The 23,163-nt window shown below is 38.3% G+C and overlaps 1 protein-coding gene across 1 annotated transcript in view; it reads left to right on the top strand.

Moving 5' to 3' along the window:
• The window catches only part of LOC140240314 (solute carrier organic anion transporter family member 4A1-like), a 69,948-nt gene that overhangs the window by 29,496 nt on the left and 17,289 nt on the right, over positions 1–23,163 (top strand). Inside the window, exons 3-4 of the mRNA XM_072320097.1 lie at positions 80–179; positions 22,144–22,265. Coding sequence (XP_072176198.1) covers positions 80–179; positions 22,144–22,265 — 222 coding nt within the window. The remainder of the gene's footprint in view (positions 1–79; positions 180–22,143; positions 22,266–23,163) is intronic.

Raw genomic sequence — 23,163 nt, forward strand, 5'->3', positions numbered from 1 at the left:
TTACAGATTTGAAGGGTTTAGCGTCTTCATATAAATAATTTTTGTGTTTGTTTGTTTTTCTCTCCCTGCAAACCCACAGGAATCTTCAATGGAGCGTCCCTGCTGGGCCCGGCCTTTGGCTACGTTCTTGGAGGAATGTTCCTCAGCATCTACACTGATCTGGGAGTGGATCACGAAAGGTACGTCATTTTCTTCACTCACTTCCTATATTTCGATCAGTCCGCACAATGCGTTTTCAGCCAGGCTAAGTGCACTGTGTTCAATTTGAAGGCACCTGCCATGCTTTTACCATAAGACTGCAAATATATACCATAAGACTGCAAATATATACCATGCCTGGAATTTGCTGCTAAATATTCAGTGTAATTTTCTCACTCGTAAGCAAGTGAAACAGTGTGGCAAAATTTCTGTATCTACTCTTTAAAAGGATTCTCAGCCTGTGTCTGCCCCCACTAGTTCATGTGCACGCAAATCTGTCTTTCATTAAGATTCCTCTTCTCCAGTGGAAAACCCCAGCCAAGATAGGCGCAAACTTGATTATGCCTCGCTAATTCCCACAACCTGTTTGGCTAGAAGCGCACTTTTTTTTTTTTGTTGGGGGAGGGGGCTGCTGGTGACTCTGAAGTACCAAGTGCAGTCATATGTTCCACAGGGACACCGAATTTTTAGAAAACGGGGCAGGATATCTTGGCCGAAAATGGCCGAAATTGCTGGATTTAGCAGTTAACAATCTTTTCCTGCCAAAGTGTGGGGGTGAACAGTTACTTTGAGTCTGTTTCGTGTTTATTTCTGTGAGTTTGTCATGAGTAGCAGTTTGTATACAAACTAGATTAATTTGACCTTCGTTCATGAAGTCTGTTTTTTTTTTTTGTTTTTTTTTTTAGTGCTGCTGTTTCTTGGTCTGGGGCCATCTTTCATAAGCACATAGCAATATGAATATGTCAATATATATCTTTATATTGACCTCAAGAATGACATAATTGTCTTTATAATTAACACATTTATGTGCAAAATTGAGCACATGGTGACATTGAAAGCAATTTTTTCAGAATTATGGCTGTTGTGCAAAATATATATATTTTTTTCCCACATATTCATGCACTTAGTCTTCAACAAAAAAAAATTACAATGCAAATTTTTTGTGACATGGATATGATATACTGACCCTCAACCCTATTTTTACATCATAACCCGTAGAAGGCGAATCCTGAGTATATGTACTCGCTTAAGTGTCGGTGGGAAATGCATGTTGTAGCAAAATTAGCCTGTCCTCAAAAAAAAAATAATAATAATAAAACAAGAACAAAAAACGAGCAACTCATTTAGGTATTACTTTCAAACCGATATGTGGCTGATGGGTATGGTAGTGATAATGACTGTGATTATGATCATCATCATCAAGATGATTATTGTTGTCATCACCATCATCTGTTTAAAGATATAATAAAAGTGGTGATAATGATTATAGAGATGAAAACAAACATTGTATTTACCTCAAAATGCAATGTACATAGCATGAAAGAAAACAGGATCTCTCCTGGAAAACCAATTATGATGATCAATTCGTAAGATTTCAGTTACCTCTTCGATTACGGCATTTTCTTTATTGACTTTTGCGAAGTATAGGCTTACAGCTCCACCATCACTTGTAGAATTAATTTGTGTGTGTGTGTGTGTGTGTGTGTGTGTGTTTGGGTGTATGTGAGAGACAGACAAACATACAGACAGACAGTGTGGGAGACAAAGTGAGCACAACGATTGTAATCGTTTAGGCGTTGTCATGTCTGTCGTCACCTCGTTAGACGAGGGAGACTTTGCAATGGACGCCAACTGCTGTTCCAGTTCTTTTAACCCATTGAGATCGAGTCCCGAGTATACTCGGGCAGGTGTCTATGGGAAATGCGTGTTGTAGCAAAATCAGTCCGTCCTCAACGGGTTAATCCTCCTATCCCCTTTGCTACCTGCTTGCATTAACAATGTATATAGTGCAGGAAGCCTCTGCGGGAGGGAAAAACAAAATATGTGAGGGCGCAGTTACAAGCTGGGGTTGTTGACTGCGTCACCATGGCAACCCTGTTCCAATTGGATATTGTACAATTACAATTGTAGCTTTCCCTGTATTATGACTTGCACTGGAAGAATGCCAGAGCATTCTGAGAGTATTTTTTGAAGGAACTCTAGGTGGTTTGTGGTGGCTGCTGTGCAGAGGGCACGATGCCAAAAGCTAATGTTTTGACTTGTTTATTGTTACGTGATCGTGAGCATCCAGTCAGTGTCAGCAATAACGGGGACCATTATCGGTCATCAGAGCTGTGGGTGAAAATGAAGTTCATTGGATAAGTAGTGTGATTGTCTCTTCCTCGTATTCCTCCTTATCTGCCAAAACAGCATCGACCATTAAAAGCCAACCCATGCTGATGAATATAAAGCAATGTAAACCTCTAGCTTCATACCAGCTCAAAACTGATGAAGAAGGAAGAATATATCTTATATATAAAATATACTCTTGCAAAGTTTCCCTTCATTTACATGTGCACGGACTGAGTTTAAGACCTGATTAGAAATTCATCTTCTTTAAAATGCTACTCAAGTCTGAATTATGTATGTCTAGACTCTTTATTTTGTAATTTGCAGTAGAATATATGATTATGATAGCTGCACAATAAAATATTCATGCTACTTGATTTCATTATTATTATTATTGTTATTATTATTACCATCATTATTATTATTATCATGATGAAAAGACATATGTGACAAAGTATTTGAAACAGTTTTCATTAGGACAAAATTGGTAAAGCATCAAACTTTACAAAGAGATGAATAGGAACAGGTGTCTTCCTTTTAAACCACATGTCAAACAAATCAGCATCTTCCTTTGATACTAACAATATTTTGTTAGGGTGTTGTGCTCCATCAACAGCAAGATTTTTACATGTAGTTGTGGTTTCTTATATGGCAAATCCAATATACTAATAAAGCAACCGATAGTCTTAATCTAATTTATTTGCAAACCTAAACAAACCTAGTTTTTATGTGCATTCTATCTGTGGCCTTTAAAAGTAAAATGCCAGCAGAGTAGAAGTGCCAAAACCACATCCAAATAGATGATATCAATGTTTTTCAGTAGATGGGGGGGGGGGGGGTGGTTGGCTGGGAAGTACAGGGAGATAGCTCTAGAGGTCCATTTTCTTGTAACTGCACACAGGATTTGGTTCATTATTTACATAAGGAGTATGTGTATAGATGTGTATATCTTATGTTCAAATTGTGTGTGTGTTTGTGTTTGCATGCATAATGTTGTCTATGCGGTGAATTTTCAAACCTTTACCCATAAACAAAGAGTCAAATTCAATTATATCATGAGGTGATCGAGTCCACCAGGTGTCTATACAAGAGTCAACATGTAACTGTTCCGACGGGAAGTTTTACCCACTTCAATTATCTTGTTGCAATACCACAAATAATTTGCGTTTTTTATACTTTGGTGTGCTGAGAATAGAAACTAAAAATGTTGTAATTCTATCTGTCCGAAAAGACCCCCCCCCCCCCCCGAACCTCTTGCAAAGTGAAATAGTAAAAACGTGACATTAATAGTTCTGCTATCAGCTTAAGCAGGAAGTGCCATGACAGGCAAGTTGGGAAGATCACACAAGAATAAAAAATCTTTTTCATTTATGTATCATACCTTTTAATATCATTCTTTGTTTTTCCCCTATGGAGAACAGCAGTGCTGATGTAGAGGTTACATTGGATGACATGTCATTATTGCCAACCAAATTTCGCCATGTGGAATGAATTTTATAAACGAAGACATAAATGCTTCCGGCCCGGAGACTCCGGAGATTATCATTAATATTTTCAGTTTTTAACGACATGTGGGCAGAGCTACTTACTGTAATCACTCACAGATTTCGTTCGGGATCATGGGCGTTATGAGTGTGCAGCATTCATGGCGAGAAAAGTACTTTTGCCTCACGTTGATAAGATATTCAGACTCCAGTGTCATTAGTTTTTCTTTCTTTTTAATGGCAGAATTTCATTCGCAGTAAATTCAAAACTGTCAAAATTGTCTCCCGAATGTTGACTGTGGAGATTTTCTGTTTTTGTGCATGCTCTTGCTTCATATCGATGTAGCAATTGGATGTATTTTATGCCATGATACACAGGAAAAGACATATGTGTACTGCACCTAATTTTCCCCCTAAATCATGTGTAGTAGAGATCTACTAAAAGGTAGCGCCATTTCCTTGAACCAAGTAGGTACTCGGCAAGTTTCACCTCCTCGGTCCAACCATGCAAATAATGGGAAATGCCACGGAGAGAATGATACCGGTATATCCTTTCACTTTACTCATCCCCACCAAGATAGTTCGTGACTCGGCCTGCATTGTACTAAAGAGACTATATAATATAAGTACATAGTTGTTGTTTTTGCATTTCCTGGAAGTAAACCACTGTGTTTAGTCTGCGAGATTATATGACTTGGAAATTGATATCCACACTTCATGTGAAGGATGTCATGTATGAAACATGCTCTTTGACATGTGGCGATTCAAAGAATGGTACAAAAATGGAGTAAAAAAAAAAGAAGAAAAAAATCAGAAACCAAAAGCAGCATGACTCTTTGACTGCAGGAGGAAATGTTGGGAATGTTCTGCACGTAATTTATCGATAAGTTCGGTCACAGGTGGTAGAGTAAACTCTGACACTCCTCACGAATTGCCTTGAGAATAATTGTTGTGTTTATGTTGAATTTGCGGCTTAAAGGAATGGTATTATATGTAGTTTTTGACAAGATGGGTATTCAGATTTTAACTTTTTGTGACATAAGTAGGAACCACTCAGATGAAATACATGTAATAAAGAGCTTACAGTTTTATCAGAATATCAAGTCAGAATTGAATGTTTCTAATTATCTGGAAAAGGAAGCGATTACAAAATCAGTCTCTGAAATGTTACTGTAAAAAAAGGGGGCTTTAAAGTAGAGAATCTTTCTTTTTAACACATGACTCAATGTTTACTGCTCATGCAATGGGGGATTTAAGTCTCCATAGCAACTGGTATGAAGGGATTATCAGATTATCATGATACGTGATTTACTCATCAAACAGACTGTATTCACAAAGGATAGTCATAATACCACGGCTGACTGTTACTGAAAGTTTATTCAGGATTTTCATATTTACTTCATGTGCCTCATTAGGGGTAAATGGAGAAAAATTACATCACATTGAGAAAAAAAAAATGTGTCTATACAAATCTGTAGAAAGAATCAAAACATTACTCTTTTCCAATGTTATGTCTCTAAAATGTATATCCAGATAGAAAAAGGACTGTTCTTAGTTAAAAAAAGAGTGAAAATCCTAATAGTTAATTCTCAACATGCATTTTAGGCCTACTGCAAAAAAGTGACCCTGTAATCAGTTGTTTGACTTCTCTTACACAGATGTTTTGTAGTAAAGACTGTAGTCAGGCATGTCCGTGAGGCAGCTATCACTATTTCGCGCCATTGCGTGTGTGTGTGTGTGTAACATGCGCTCCTCTATTAAGGATGGGTTGACGCATCCTATTATTGTGTGGATGGCACGTCAGTCCTTTGTCTGCCGACTTTCCTCTTCCCCCGACCCGATGTTCCCGTGGGGACGGAGGAAAGAGAGGATCGGGACCTGCCCATCATCAATCCTCACTAGCGAAGTCTTCCTTTCCGTCTTTAAAAAAAAAAAGAATTATGACAAAATGACGGAAGAGTCGCATACTCGGGAAAAAAGAGGAAATATGAAACAAAGGATGGACAATCACGAGATAATGGGAGCCATTGTCTTCCCTCGTTAGTTTCGATGAGCGAGAAGGAGATGGCGAGAGAGAGGGGCAGAGCAAGAACCGGCGGGGTCCGGAACCCCGTGAATAATTGTTCTTTGTCACCCGAAATGTATCCTGCAATTACGGGCGGAATGTGATGCAAGGTGCCTGATTCATCGCGCCTCTGGGAGGCACCGCGAAGGGCAGTGTCCTTTCAATGTCTGCGAAAAAAAAAAGGGGGAGGAGGGGGGATATAAAAAGATGAAATAATTGGCTTTGATCACAGCACCTCTGACTCAGTGAAGGGGGGCAAAAAGGGACGCGGGAAGGGAGGAGGAGGTGATGGGGTTAGGGAACAGTTTGGACAATCTTTTTGGTCATCCTCACTCGCCAAAAACAATTGACCTAGATGTTGCCGGGCAAGAATTAGAACGGTCCAACCCCTCTGGATGAAATGTGAACCAGCGATCGTCATGGCGGAGCCCCTCATAAGGTATCAATTCCTGAGTAGGTTACGTAGGGTGTCACTTTAGATGGCCTTTGTGTGAGTGCATTTTGTTGGTCTTTTGCTCCCTACTCGCAAGGATAAAGTTTTTTAAATCATCTGTTTTTAATCTGAAGGAAACCGCACAATGTGCCTGCAATTTTCAGTTTTGATCAGCTCATCTAATATTTCACGTGCAAAAGAAAATGTAGAAAATGACATGGTGGACAGTGAGTTATCACACATAACCTCATTCTGGTTAGAGTTAAAGGCACATAATTGAAAAAAGCAAACTTAAAGATCTGATGTACCATGATGTAATATATTCATCACAAATGAGCAACCTGTGGAAAGGAAAGCTTGTGTAACAATTAGACTGTTGTATTAAATGTATTCCATAAAGGCATCAAGTAATCTGTCTGTTGGAAAATGATTCGAAATATAACTTAAATTGATTTGAAATGGAATACATAGGCATACTTATATTTTTGTCTTTGAACAGAAGACACCAAGGTCTTGACGCATCTGTTGTCAGTTTGTTTGGAAGGGCATTGAAGTCACTTTTTAACCCATTGAGGACGGACTGATTTTGCTACAACACGCATTTCCCATAGACACCTGCCGAGTATTCTTGGGACTCGTCCTTAACGGGTTAACCCGTTGAGGATGAGTCCCGAGTATACTCGGGCAAGTGTCTATGGGAAATGCGTGTTATAGCAAAATCAAACCGTCCTCAACGGGTTAAAGTAGGTGAGGGGAGGACTGCATGCCAGGAATGCAGACAAACTTTCAATCAAAAAAAAAAAAAATTGGGGGGGGGGAGGAAAGAAGACATTGTTAACCCTTTGTGTTTCAGGACACTTAAATGTAATTTTCCATAGAGTGAACATGTGGTATGCCTGGTCCCAGTAGACACTGATGGGTGAGATAGGGACCATGAGGAGGAGTTCACATCTCATATAGATTAGATGATGTCATAGACAACCTGATGAATATTCATGGTGGGTGGGTTGGGCGAAGGAGGATACATGCAGTAATCATGAATGTGTAGAGTTAGTTATAAGTTTTCACACATTTGATTGGATGATTGAGGGCTTGCCCATACAGTGTGAACAACTAAAGCAGAAAGGGAAAATGTTTTATGTTGTTTGAAGTTTAACCTGTTGAGGATGAGTCCCGAGTAAACTCGGGCAGGTGTCTGTGGGAAATGCGTGTTGTAGCAAAATCAAACCTTCCATCAAGTTTGCTCTGTATTTGATTGGTGTTAACAGTATGAAAAGGCTGAACCTGTCAGATATTCATATGTACAATGTTGAGATGGAGCTTAGAGACGAATCATCTGCAGTGGAGCAAGAATGGACACTAACAGGCTTTCTTCTTTGAGTGATCAGCTGCAAAAGCTCTCAAGTCAATATTCCCTGTGGGTTTACAACCAAATTTGCTAACAAGGGTAACATTACGATGGCTTCTCCTTGACAGTCTCAAAGAAAGCCCACGGCGTAATTGAATGTTATTCTGACAAAAATAAAAAGCAAGCCAACAAGGTGAAGACAAATAAAGAAGAGTAAAAACAAATCCAAGAGTTCAAGGAACATTCACGATTCCTACAACAAGAGTTTTCTTTACCCTCTTTAGACCATAGCTTCTTGATGTGCAGACCTTGTTATGTCTGGTGATCTCTCACGTGTGCTGTTAACCTTTGACCCCGTACCCCAATTCAAGGACAGTTCAAGAGAGGGGCTGTTCAGAGGTGATGCTTTGAAAAAGTTGAGTACAGTCTGTAAAAAAAAAGCCAAGAAACTAACAAACAAACAATCAAATACGTAAACTAACAGCCACCCAAGAAACAGCAAGAACAAAGTTGGGCACATATTCTTTTGTTGTTATTGTTGCTGCTGTAATGAGTCTGCCAGATATTGAATTTACTAGATTTTCACAGTGCAACCAACCATAATGAACAGAAATGAAGTAAGAGATTTCTCGGTTTGAATAAGAACCAAGTGGATATCAGAGGATAAGTTATGGCCTGTCCCCTTGGGAGATGTAACGATTGTCCATTGAATCTAGAAATGGCACACCCTGAGAAATTGAAACATACAATTGTAGCCTTCAATTCACCAACGTGGAAGGAAATGAGAAAGCTGTGTGTGCTAACAGGTCCTTGTGAAAAAAGCAGGTTGGTCGTTTCACCTCTGATGCCTAGCCCACTTCTAGTCATGTCATGCACGTAGTCGGTAATGATGTGTTGTTTTTTTCTTTTTTTTCCCCCTTTTCTTTCTTTTTTGACGGTTCCTTTGCTTTATTGCCATGTCCGTGAGCAGTTCTCAAAAATCCAGATGTTAACCACAAATTGGTCTTCTGTTATTATGGCAATGTCCCAATTTGATTTTCTAATCAGTATTCATTTGTATTGATATTAAGTGCTTTTTCTCATCGAAGATATCAAATAGAATGTTTTAGATTGCAGAATATGTTGGGGGTGTTTTCTTAGATGTTTCGGCACGCTTGAGATGCATGAGTTTTTCTAATTTAACCAAAATGTAATTTTTGCCTTCAACATAGTATGGTGCATCAGTTATATATATTTTTTCTTTAATCTAGAAAGGTGATAGACAGCCCTAGTACAGTGCCATGGGATGGAGAAAAAAGAATGAAATAACAAATCTTGCTAAGATTACTCACACTGGGGAGCAGTGGAGAGAGGTTCCATGATATTTTATAACTAAAAGAAAATAGGATTGTTGATTTCAACTAACATATGGTTGGGGGATACAGTCAGTACAACGCACTTTTCTGGCAAGTTCGTTCACCTCTTGTGAAATGAGATTGCCTTGCGTTTATAAAGACAAATGGGACATCGAGCCTCAGAAGCTGCTGCTAAAGTTGGTAGACTTGGAGGGGGGATTGACATATTAACCCAACAGCAACAAAACATTAATCAGGAACAGTCGACTTGCTTATCGGGGTAGAGCCCTAATATTTGTATCTGCCGGAATGAGTTTTCTGTCCATATAGTGAAAGTCTTGAGAGTGATTGGATTAGTCGTATCTCCTCGTGGGATTCTATCTGAAGTTGAGTAATATGTCTTGGACCCGTCTTCACTTTATCGTGCCTTCAAAAGTTTGTTGTCTGCCCCGTAACCTCTCAAATCCTGGGGGAATTTAGCAGGGAGAGACAAATCATTGTCTTCTTATCATGAAATTGGCACCTCTAGATTTTACTGCTTTGTCAAAATTGGAGAAAACTTTAGATGGAAGTGGTTTAAAGTCATAACATCTGCACAAAAGCAGAGAAGAAATTTACACCCGAAGACCCATTGCAGCTGTAATCATGACAAGGCTACAATTCTTTTAAGGGTAGGATGCAACTTTACATTCTTTATAATAAGTGCATGTCAGAGAAAAGGGGGAAACTGGTGAAGACTTAATGGACTGTTCAGTAGTGAGCTTGTGAAGTAATGACATCTCAATTTTGGATTAAAAGATATGTTAAATTATGAACTTTTATTACTTTCTTTTAAAAGGTAAAGTCAAGTTTTGACTAAAACTTTGATTATTTTATTATGTGTGTCTGGTTTAATTGTAGCCATTCAAGCCAACCATCCAACCTGAAGATGATGTGGGTTATTACCCATAGCATATTGTCAAACCAAAAATGTTAGTGTTCAATTTAATTTGACAAATTTCCTAAGAGCCAAGATTTGTAAAATTAAAATGCACACAAACAGTTCTTGTATACATAATATGCATTGGATGCCAGTGGCAATTCACAACAATTCCGTGCTGTCATTGAGGCTGTCCATCAGCTCCAATCCGTGAAAATTTCGTGACGGGGAAAATATTGTGCTTGACACTACAGTACCTGCCCTTACAAGAGACTGACACTGAAGAATCAAAACCTTCAAGTCTTCAAACAAAACTTGTGCATTGATGTCCTCCCCAAAGCATTCTCGTGCAATAAGAATAGTAGTTTGATCCCACCTGACGGCAAGCGGGCCAATCCATTAAACCAACACACTGGAGCCAGCTGTCAAATTGCCATTCATTATGGACACCAATTGATCCATCATGTTATTTTGGATCCAATTTGCTGATGGCAGCTCCTGATGTGTTCGTTAATTTATCTTTTTCTCCCCCTTTTTTTCAATCATACATGGGGAGGCATGGTACACCTTTCAGACTAACTTGTCGCCCTTGACCTAAGGTTCTGCTCCCTAATAGATATAAACCAGCCAATCATCCATCATTAAGCCTATGATTATACCACTACCAATACTTATGGATGGGAGTAGTGGGGTGCAGTAGAGGGGTGAAGTTTTTAACCATTGTAGACTAGACCAGAGTATACTAGGACAGGTGTCTATGGGAAATGTGTGCTATACCAAAATCAGCCAGTCCTCAACAGGGTAAGATGTGACTGTGACATTACGCTGTAGAGTTAACCCATTGAGAGCGAGCTGATTTTTCTATAGCACACATTTCCCCATAGACACTTGCCCGAGTATACTCGGGACTAGTCTTCAACGGGTTAAATGTGACACAACAGGGCTAAATCGAACAAGAAGAATACAGCAACAGTTTCATCAAAATTACATCAAAAAGTCATGCGGTTATGAATTCTAAAGGAGATTTTTTTTTTTTTTTTTTTGCTGTATTTGGAGGAAAATGATAAGAACTTACTGTGATAGATTTTTTGAATAAGTGCACACTTTAAGGTCACGTGGCCAAAGGATCAGGATGGAGCTCATTCAAGAGCCACTTAACTGTGTAATGTATTGTTAATGAATCGCCCGGTATAATGAGGACCTCGATAATGAGAAAACTTTGTCGTCGTAACGGTATCGGTACAGGAAGCTATTAACGCTTTTAATACATCGCCAATCATCACCATCATTACATCCCTCTCAAAATACCAAAGAAGGTCACAAAAGTTTGTGATATGGATGACGAGTTACAGGTATAGTAACTAATGGTGATGGCGTTTGGTAGCTGCTGGCTGTGGGATCCAATTTGGAGCGACTCAGTGGAGTTTGAAATGTCAGCAGACTGTCAGTTCAGTGGATTTCAGCATCACAACACCATCAAATATTCTGATGGTGGAAAACATCTTGTTGCAATGTGAGCAGCCACCATACTAAAAAAAAAAGAACAAAAGAAAAAGAAGATCAGATAACAGCACGCCTTGTCTGTGATGCTTTACGGCAGAATTTCAGAAGGCAGCACAGAACAGAAGTACAGGCGGATTTTCAACACAAAAATGGCCAGACATGCATTTGTTACCATGAACCACAAAGACTACACCCCACCCAACCCCTGCCACCCCCCCCCCCCCTGCATAAAAAAGGGACATGTTAATTTTGCAATTGGCTGAAAATGTTCAATTTTGTGTCAACAGGGACCATAATACATGTTGGTTATAATTTGAAACAAAAGTGACCTTTCTCCTATGTATGTGTATATCTAAAGCTTGAAAATTGATAAAATATGATACAGTGTAAGTGGGGTTTGTAAAACTTGGAATACCATCCACTACATGTTTGTAGTAGATGAAAACATGCTTGGGAGAGCCCTGCAGAAAACTGCAAAATAGCCATCAGTGACACTTGTACTTTAGAATAATCATGAATAGAAGAGCTGTTATGCCAAGTTTTCAGAATAATCTAATAATTGCATCAAAGTAGTTGCTATACATGTAGTTTGAATTCATTTTATCCCCCCCCCCCCCCCCATGTACAATAACGAGTCAATCTTTGCACTTAAAGTGAATGAACAACTTACTTCAAAGCCCTTTGTTTTCAGGGTGACTTTTCTAAAGCTTGGATTTTTCTGTCTTGTAGAAGTATTTCATTTTGGGTAGGAGCATCCAGTTTGAACAAACTGTTTTCATTTGAAAGCAGAGCATCATTCGTTGCATTCTACATATTATGTTTGTATTTCCAAACTGTGTAGTATGGTAACTTTTTAAAAGGTGATAGGATGCTAGGGCATGCTTTGACTCAAAACAAAATTACAGGTAATCATGTCATCATCATTCAATTTTGAGGACTGTTTCACGATCTAAGATCCATGGTATGATTGCATTAGTATGATAAAGGTATTGAAGGAAATCACAGTCAAGCCTTATCTTGAGAAACATGCCTATCTTTTCCTTTACCAGTGTTTCATTCATGTACATGTACATGTACACTTTACACTGTATGTACGAGACCTTTAAGTTGTAAAACGTGATTATATTGTAAGCCTACCCGCCCTGAGTTTAGGCTAATTGGCAACTGATTAGACTACAGTACATGACCTTGTGTGCAAAAGTGATGAGAAACGAAAGCATTAACATTTAATTAGTCCATCAATTAGAGTCCATGACCTTTCTATTTAGCTGTCAATTGCATTTGTAAGACAGTCCATATATCATAGAAGGCTTAACGGTTGGCTTAAAGGTACTGTATTGTCAAAGCTGTTAGTCTCTTTTCAAGCCCTCCAAGAGTTTTACCTGGAAATGATGCTTGCCTAGGTTTTGTGTAGTACACATATATTGCATAATTTGGGTTCAAACTTTCATGCGCAATTGTCCTCGAGGTTCCTCGTCAAAGAGAGTCCACTCAAGTGGCTAAATCCTCTATCTATGGTTAAACGTGAATCTTAACGCATTGACGATTAGTCCCAAGTATACTCAGGCAGGTGTTTACAGAAAATGAGTGTTATGGCAAAATCAGCCCATCCTCAACGGGTTGAAAAGATTCCCCATAAGGAACTATCATAGAATGGGTAGTAAGGATCCTGCAATCTCTTTGTATGGTCAGAGCTGTGTGTTGATTTTTACCTGCTGCACGCTGCCTCACAGTGGTAGGCATCCAGTCTTGAATATTCGCCACCTTCAATGGAATCTACATGTAGTCAGAATTTCAGAGGTCAGGTCTGAATTGAATTGATGCAGTGCAACTCACACCTAAACACATACACATTGATTTTAGATGAAAATTTGATGCCTGTGAACCCAAATGGAAGTAAATGAAAAAAAAAAAAGAGAAAAATGTTGGAAATCATGAGATCTTGGAACATGGAAGTCTCTTCTAAGGAAATAATAGAGGTCGCGATCCCTGTCGCGTAATGCATTCTTTCCACTTTTTTGCACTCACGGCGTAAGCGAGGAAATCCACAGGAAATTGTGGCAACGTAAGAAAGCAGAAGAAATCAAAACCTCCAAAGGTCCCCTCTAATTTCACGACCAGCATAAGATTTAAGCCAGAGCTGCGGTGGTGGATGCAGGAACCACGCACCCCTTAGATCAGTTTTGCTCACGTGTGGGCAAAAATATGCTCTCCTTTAAGTTATTACTGGATGATTCACTCTTCAATTTGGGTGCAAGAAAACCAAATTTATTATTAATCTTTTATTATTCAATTTTATAAATTAAATTGATAGAATCTATTTTGCACCTCTCTCTCTAGGGCTGTATCACTCTACAATAACCATAATTTGCATTGACTCATATTGATATCAATATGATAGTATATCATAATTCATAGGGATTGCTGTATTACCTTTGTTATTGATATCCCTGCCCTCTTTTTGTTCCTGTTTATTATTGTCATCACCATTGTCTTGCAGCAGTTCTCTTAAAAAAAAGAAGAAGTGATGATGATTAAGATAATGATATCCTGTGCAGTAATAAAGCTTGACAGTGCTGACATTTCTCTGGAAGAGAAAAGGCGACTGGCACGCCACTGGAGGTCGATACACTGTATGACGTACAGTATATGCCACAGTGACAAGGATCATGAGTAGTACTCTTAACCTTGTGTTAACACCCTGACAACATCTCTATAGGATGGGGTCAAAGGGAGAGGGGCAAGGGGGGGGGGGGGGCGGAGGGGGGTAGGGTGCAGAAAAACCTAGGCCGTGACTGATGGAAAGTGTTACGCTGGGGCCATTTGGGCGCATCCCCAATAAATTCTTCTGATAGCTCGGTGCCAGCTCGGAAACCTCCACTTCCCACCAACCAGACCCCTTCCTCAAACTTTGCATAACTGTCCAGCTGGACTTCTCCCCTCGGGTCATAAACCCTGGTCACATCCAACAAGTAAACAAAACAAAACAAGCGAGTAAATAAACAGGCTTACAACAAACAAGAAAAATAAACATAATGGAAGTACAGCTTAACAGTTAATGCAGCCGACAAATCTTTTCCTCAACCACAAATTCCCCTGAAACTGTTCTGCATAAAGAGAGCAAAATCTTGTATCCTCTGCAGATGGTTTCAATTTTTGATCAATCTTTTCCTTTGTGCTTCATTTCATTTTCATAGCAAATGAGGAGCTGTTGCCAAGCAACCGTGTGATCATGTGACCTTAACAGCGCACAGGATATCAATGTTACACGTATACTAACAATAGTGAGATGCTACACCAGACGGTAGACTGTACTTCACAAGAAAAAAAAGAAGAACAATAATAGAATATTCAACTGTCGTGGTGTTATCATTATGCTATATAAAATATATATCCATCAGTTTTTAGCCATTCACTGCTTTTAAGGAATAGCTGTGTTTGAAAGTATCTTTTTTAAACCAATTTTTTATTTTTTGTAAATTCAAAAGGCTACAGTTGAAATTTAAGAACACTACATCTTGTAGAACAAGAACTCCCTGATAAAGAAGAAATTATGAGCCTTGAATTAAGGCTAGTCTTGTCACAAGGTGCATGACATCTGTCATCTAAAGCTTTTGATGAGCATACAGCATTTACTTTAAAGTGTGACCATCAATCCTATTGCTATTTATCAGTTTCAGTCCCACTCATGTGGTTCTCTGTAAGCCATTGATCTGCCCGGCTCAGCCTCACGGAGCCTAAGCTTAATATTGATGGGACCCTACGCTTGACATTTCTCCCCCTCTAGATTTTGTAGATGCCCTCACTCCCTCTCTCTCTCTCCTGCTTAAACCTGAGAAGGGTTTTAGTGGAATTAACCCTTGACCTTTGCACTTGTGGCGTGATCCCCTTCTCCGCCCTGCTCTTGTCCACTACATCTGTTGTCATTTTGTCTCGCATCCAGAGAAGAAGCTAGTTGGTCGCCATCTACTCTTCTTCAGAGAAGAAGGTCATCACGGTGAAGATGAATGCCCTGATGCTGGTACTTCGGAGCACATGCTTCGATCTCACCGATAGTATAGTGCCCTATTTGTCCTCAGAGAGGGTCACCGATCCCCTTTATTGGAAATTGTAAATCCAGCGGCCATCATTTTCAGTCTCTGAAAATGGATGACATTTTTTTTGTGTGTGTGAAAGTGGCGTGTTACAGATCAAAACAAATTCATCAACAGGTTCTCGAAACAGCAAAAACAAAGTTTCTGACATGTCATCTCCATGGCTGTAGGATTTGCATCCCTTTCCTGCAAAGAAGAGTAATTGTTTTGCAGTCTTCTTGGTAGCAGAGGGGAGTAAGTCCTCAGCAGTCCCATAGTTTCTTTTCAGTAATTATGCATTCACAATACAAGTGGCTAGGATACCTTGGCTTGGATCACAAGACTATTCATTATTTCACTGTATGTATTGGTCACCAATAGCAAAAACTAGGGGAAAATAAAGAAGCAACACTCGATACACATTTTTGTTGATTGTGTAATTAGAACTTTTTGTGTTTACTGCGAGTAAGTTTGATGTCAGACATGTCCACATGAGCAACTATATGCTTTGCATTGGACAGTTGTTTGTAGTATTAAACAAAATATGGTTATGCAGTGCAGAAGAAGGAACTTTTTCCAGATGTTTGAACTTTTCAGGGCTTTAGATAGGAATGTGGTAGAGCAAAAGAATAATTGTAGTGAAATGTGATATGACTTGTCAAGAAATGAAATTATTGACATTGCAACTCCAGAGGGAGCTATTGATCTGTAGATGTGGGGAAATGCATGGGACACCATTTCTTCATTCCCCTCTCCCATATTAGTACTTGATCACAATTAATAATACCCCATTATGGAATCAGTGAAGAAGCATTGGTCTTAGTAGAAGCTTTACTGTCACTGAGGTTTGATAAATCACAAAAAAGTGATTTAACAGAACTCTATGTGGTATGTTGGGTTACAATAAGCAGTGGGCTAAAATGACAGAAAGTATCAAATTTATTTCATAGTGTGTGTAAAGGGTGATTCAGCACCACCCAAAAGCTCACTTTATGTGACTGGAATTTTTATTTCTCAACTAATGTGTGGTATTTCATTTTCATGAATTCTACAATGCAGGATGTCTAGCTTTGACGTAGCATTTCTTATAACTGTAGCAGATGGTTTATGATATTGTTTTTTCAATGAAGAATATCTTTTCTTTTTCTTCTTTCCTTTCGTATTATGAATGTATCGTCACAGAACATTGAGTTGTATTTTTTTTTTTCATGCCTCGAGATATGAAGGGAAATATATCATAATGTCTAGACTGGCCCCAGAGGGATGCTATTTGAGGGATTCAGTTTCATGAAATCATGATGGAAAGGAAAATATTTATTGCCTAATGGATCAAGCAGTCAGAGCAGAAAACATACTGGAAGGTAATATATATATATATATATATATACATATATATATATATATATATATATATATATATATATATATATATATATATATATATGGATATTAGGGGAATGTCTTCTTTTTATCCCTCATTACATCTAGGGAATGTAGGATTCTGCCCTTCTCTTCTACATCCCATCTGTCTCTCTCTATATCCTGTCCCTCTCTCATCTATTCTTTGGTATATTTATACATTTGCATATATCTCAAAAAGAGTATTAGTATGATATATATATATATATATATATATATATATATATATATATATATATATATCTCCTCTGTTTCTCCATCTCTTTCTCTCTCTCCCTCTCTCTCTCACTCTCATCTCTTTTATGTCTACATTTTCCTCTCTTTTCCAATGTCTTTTCCCTTTACTCTCTCATCTTTTCCCCCTTTCTCTGCCCCACTTCCTCTGTTTGTGAGGATAGTATCCATTGGATAATATTCATCTATTTGCTTTCTGTATATCAAGCTGTTCATAAATATATCACTCTTTGTGTTCTATGTTTTATATATTTCCTGCACCTGTTTCGTTGCTCAAAGTTATGCCAAGTATTTCTGGAAGGGCCTTTATAGACATCAATCCATGAATCCAATAAATCTTTTTGATCTTAATGAGGAATGTTTTATTTGTTCTAAACTTTTCTGCAGTTTTGCAAAAGTTTCATTGGAGCTTGTGATCCAAGCCATAAGCGTTATTCTTTTTACTGTATCTCCATGACTGTGTTGTACATTAGTTAAAAGTAAAATCTCTTCTGTATATTGTTTATCTCATTCTATTTTTTCCTTTTTTTTTTTTTTACTGCTCTGAGCATGCTAGTTTACAGAACAGGATTTCTTCAGAGTTTCAGTTGATGGAATATCTTTTTTTTTTTTTGACAAGTTGCAAGTACTTGCATCAAAACTGTTTTGAAACAGGTTTGGTATTGAGCCGATTCATCATTTATACCAAACATACATTTGCTTGTTGTTGTTAGAGTGTAGTGTGTTTAATAGGCTCATTCAAGGTTGATTCATATAACTACAAGTTGGGGCAGTGGTTTGGGACCTGCAAACCTTGGAGACAAATCTACTGCCTACTGAAGAAATTGAAGCACATTATTAGAAGAGAAGAAGTAAGGAAAGCTGATAAAACTTCCCCTATGGTGGATCAAACCTCTGCCAGTGACTGAATGTTGACCTCATCAGAGGTTAGCCTTGCCTCAAATGTTATGTATTTGTGATTAGTCTAGCATCAATGTTACCTTGCACTCCAGTCAAGTTCCCTACAGACTCTCCTCCAAATATTCTCCAAGGGCAGTCACTACAATTTGACAGAAAGAATGTCAAACTTCGAGAGATGGCATTACCCTATCAGACCTTGCCTTGACGAGCACCTCAGTCCCATAAGTGACAACATAGCTAGCCTCCGTCAAAGCCTGTCATGCTATCAATTTGTGTGAGCTGACAATTCACAAGTGAAGTCTACTAAAAGGCCAAGTTTGTCAATATAGGGGCCTTTTTAGAGCTGTAAATGCGATTACTATTCATGAGCTAAAAGAAAACATTATCTGGCACACCAAGCCTACTGAATATTTCAGTCACTAAATAATTCAATATACTCACTTTGATCAATTATATTTCTAGCTTTGCTCCTAAGACACCAGCAAAAAACACATTCATAAGCTTCTTTGAATAGACTTAGTTGTAGAATTCACTACCAAGAGCTAGTACAAAATACAGTAACTCACAGACATCTATACAGAAGTCTGGATCGGTCAGGTCTCCAAAAACCCTTTTGGTGGTGGTTTGAGTCTAACATAAGTCTGTGTGATTCTCTCGCAAATAAAACAGTGGGAGTGTCTGTGACAAATGCTATCTACCATTGCTACATCAGTGGTTTGGGCACATGGTGCAGTAAATGTCTAGCCTCATCTCAAGGGGATAATCCTGTCTGATAGTTATCGAACATTAATTCTTACCCCCTCCTCCCTCTCTCTCACGTCCACCCCTACCACATGCTTCTTATTGAGGTTTATTGCATTGTGTGAAGATGTCAGACATCATTTCTGCAAAGTTCTAGAACAAGGAGTGTCACAAACATGTTCTACAAATGAAGAACAACTTGTAAGAGAAAAAAGCATATGAATTGAACCTTATAAGTGGACCTAAACATCGCATTTCTCGTGTGTAGATATTTGTTAAATGGATATTTACACTTGTGCGATGTATATGAACAACACTTTTACCCAAATTTTGGTCGAGGGTGAATGAGTCCAGAAAGCATGTAACAAAAACAAACAAACACAAAACACAAACAGCCAATCACTGCCAGCTAAAGTGAACCTAGACATCACATTTTTCTTAAGTAGATAGGCCCCATTTGTTAGACAGATATTCGTACGAAAAACATATTGCCAGCCTTTATTGTTTCCTATATCTTTCTAGTACATTGGTTTTTAAAATTTGATGTACTTAGATCTGTCAATGACAGATGCAAAAATTCAGGTGTAGGCAAATGCGTTTTCGTGTTTGTTTGCGTGGTCTGGGCTTCAACCATTAATAGCAGGGGAAAAATAAGAAACAAAGATGTGCAAGACACATAATATTATTCTTGACCCATAGAGAGACCTGGGGGCATTTCATGAAGCATTTTGTCCAACAAAGTTGTCGGACAAACTTGCTCTCAGCCAATCAGATGCAAAGATTTGCAGTTTGTCAGAAAAATGTCTGACCAAAATGTTTCATGAAATGCCCCCCTGATATTCAATATTTATCGATCTCAAAGGATGATGAAATAAAAAAAAGTTGGTGATAAAAGCTCAGCATGTGCTGGCTAATATCTAGTTGATACTGAAAATAAGATTGGTATTCCAAGGCAAAGACGTCTTTGGAGTGCTTCATCCTCAACTTCTAGACCGATGATGTCGTCTGGCAACAGACCATTCTGCCTCAGTTCTTATAGCACAAAGTGAATGGAGGGAAGTATTCCTTGAAAATTTTACAGTCTTGTCACCCCTCATTTCAAAGTTAATTATTCAGTTTTTATCTATCTTTGTTTGAGGTGTGGTCTCCTCGACATCATTTTTGTCACCTTCCAAAGTCCTCCACAGTTGATTTCCAGGTCAGTCAGGCAGCAAAAATTAATTTGTCCCCCCTCCCCTCCAAACATTTTTTCTTTTTGAAAATGTTCAATGGTGATGCATAATGTGACTCACTTCCACACACCCACTGGTTCAGATTTTACCAGCGAGTCGAGGGGAAGTCAGCCGTCTCGGACCTACAGCGAGGAATTTCAGGAGTAATTTCTGGGATGCCCTGCTGAAATGCATGATGTGCATGTACTTCTCACCTAGAAGCAAGCACTCGGTAGCCGATTAATTATGCATTGTTCTGCTTGTTGCTATTTTCTGATTGGCTGTCCTGTTCAATGGTTACTTCATCTCAGAAAACAGATCTCATTTGCTCCTATCCTGTCCAAAAGTTCATCATTGTACTAGATTTATTCTGTCATGTACAGAGCTGGACTAGACGGGTAGCAAATCTCTGGCAAGCTGCCATATCTCTTAGATAATAGGTTGATAGAAACATATGATATTTGGGATGATATTGAAACAGTACATCATGTTTAATACAACAGGTTAATAGAAACATAATATTGGAAACAAAATTACATGCTTGGTACAACATTTTTATGGAAATATTGGAAACGGCATGCCATGGTGAATGCAAAATATCAATAGAAATATTGGAAACAACATACCATGTCTAATGCAATAATATGATATGTCAATATAAATATATGATATTGGAAGTAATATCTCATTCCTAAAACAACAGCTCTTAACAAAAATACATATTTGACACAGCTTGCCATGTTTAATGCAACAGGTTGATAGAAACATATATTGGAAACAATATACCTTTCTCAGTGCAAAAGGTTAATAGAAACATTATATTAGAAACAATGTATACCATGCTGTATTTTGTAGAAGAAGAAAGTATATTCAAACATTTATAAAGTGTGCAAGAGTTGCTATACAACCTGACTCTTAGAGTTTCATAGACACCACGTACACATATCAAACATCATTAAAGATGTTAGGCTGGTGGTGCAAAGAGGGTGGAAGAAGGATGCCTCTAATTCTCCACTGGAAAAGCAAACTTGCCAATCCCTGATTTTTTTTTTATGAATTGTTACTTTCAATATTCAAAACAAATTCCATGCAGAAACATCAAGAAACATCTAAGAATAAACTTTTTTTCATCATGGCATAAGTCAGCATGTAGCGCGTTTGCACCACAGTGGAAAAGTGTGATGAATATTTGGTGTTATCATCATTACAAGTACTTTGTATTAATGTGCTCTTAAAAAATGCAAAATAGAATGACTTGCAACTTGAGCTCATTGCCCCATTAGTCAAGTGCACCATGAATTATGTCTATAATTAATGACAGCATCTTGGAAACAATGAATATTTAACCCGTTGAGGATGAGTCCCGAGTATATTTAGGCAGGGGTCTATGGGAAATGTGTGTTGTTGCAAAATCAGTCCGTTTTCAATAGGTTTAAACAAAAATGTTCCCCCCTTCTCCTCCAACAATTAATGAAGCTATGATCCATCTTGATACATGCAGGCTTTGGGTGTGTATCACTAAACAAAACAAAACTAGCCATTAGAACAGGGATTTCCCCCATGAAAATGTGCAATGGCCACTAGGAATTCCTCAGTGGCAGTTTCCTTGTTACGGGAGCTGGAAGTGAGGTGTAGACTAGAATATAGAAAGTGTTCTTTTTGAGTGACCAAGTTTTCCGGTAGCAAAACTCTGCATTATGTGAAACCAAAACATGATCACGCCCATATGCAATGTTGCCAAAAGTCTGTCACAGAGAAAGAAAAAGAAAGAATGAACTAATTAGACAATTATATTATATCATTGCAATTCATGCATACTGGAAAGTGATGGTATGATTATTTCACTTTCAGAGATTTTAACCCATTGAGGATGGACTGATTTTGCTACACACATTTCCCATAGACACTTGTCTGAGTACACTCGGGACTCGTCCTCACCAGGTTAAGTGTGATTTAACCCCTCTTATACCAATAGTATTTTGCAGGAATAAATAAAACATGGCATCTGCGTTAACTGAATACTCATGCCATTTTATGTATATCAATATTTACCTGCACTCTACATGTTTCTTTGAAAAAAAGAGACAATATATTCAAATAACGTTGATTCATGCATCATATATCTATTCAATTTTTGTTCTGTATCTGTTTGTTTTCATCTTTATTCTGCAGCCTCGGACTGCAGCCGGACAGCCCCCTCTTTGTCGGCGCGTGGTGGATGGGCTTCATCCTGACGGCCATGCTAGCTCTCAGCGTCATCATTCCATTTCTTGCATTCCCAAAGGCACTTCCAGGTAAGGAGGGTCAAAGGTTACTTTTCATTAAATGTATATACCAAATATTTCGCGAGGTTTTTTATTTTCACAAATTTTACGAGTCGGGTGCTACACTTGTATTTGTGAACTCAAAAACACACAAAATTTTAACTCTGATCTCATCATGAATGTGACGTGCAAGCACACCTTTCTCTGTTCAATACTGTGCTCTACAATTGCACAATCAACTACTTGCGAAAATGTCGGGAAGTCCCGATTCGTGAAAAATTAGACTTGCTAAATATTACAGTATTAACCCTTTCTGTGTCATTGAGTCAAATGTGTACAAATTTCACACACATCCTTATGGACAAGAAATCAATGTGGCAATCAATGGGTTAAGGTAGAGTGCTTGTACTAGAAATTATCAAGTTTCTTTGAGAACTGGTAGAAGCAGGACTTGACAACTCTTTTCTCTGGTTGCCCATTTGGGTCACTAAAATCTTTCAGTATAAAATTTTGATGGCCAAGAAAAAGATGTAGTCTTCAAAATAAGAGCTTAAGAGCAATCTGTTTTGAATCTTAGTTGCCCGATCGGGCCACCATAAGATAACTGAAAGAGACAGATATTCTCTGTACAAACTGACAATATTATGTTGATTGGATGGCTTTATCACAGGATATAGAGATAGAAATCATGAATTTTGTATAAATGTATTGTAATAATGTACCATAAGTGAGGGGACTGCATTATGCAAGTTTACTTTCTACCAGCCCCTCAATTTTCATTTCCTGTCTGTAATGGAAAAGGATGCATTTCTGTGCGATATGATGTTACATGAAATTGGTGCTATCATTTTGATGGTTTTAACACTCATGTATATTGTTTGCAAATGAAAATTAAAAGGGGATAAACTGAACTTAATTAGAAACGTGG

This window comes from Diadema setosum, chromosome 16, assembly GCF_964275005.1.
Source record: "Diadema setosum chromosome 16, eeDiaSeto1, whole genome shotgun sequence".
Lineage (NCBI taxonomy): Eukaryota > Metazoa > Echinodermata > Echinoidea > Diadematoida > Diadematidae > Diadema > Diadema setosum.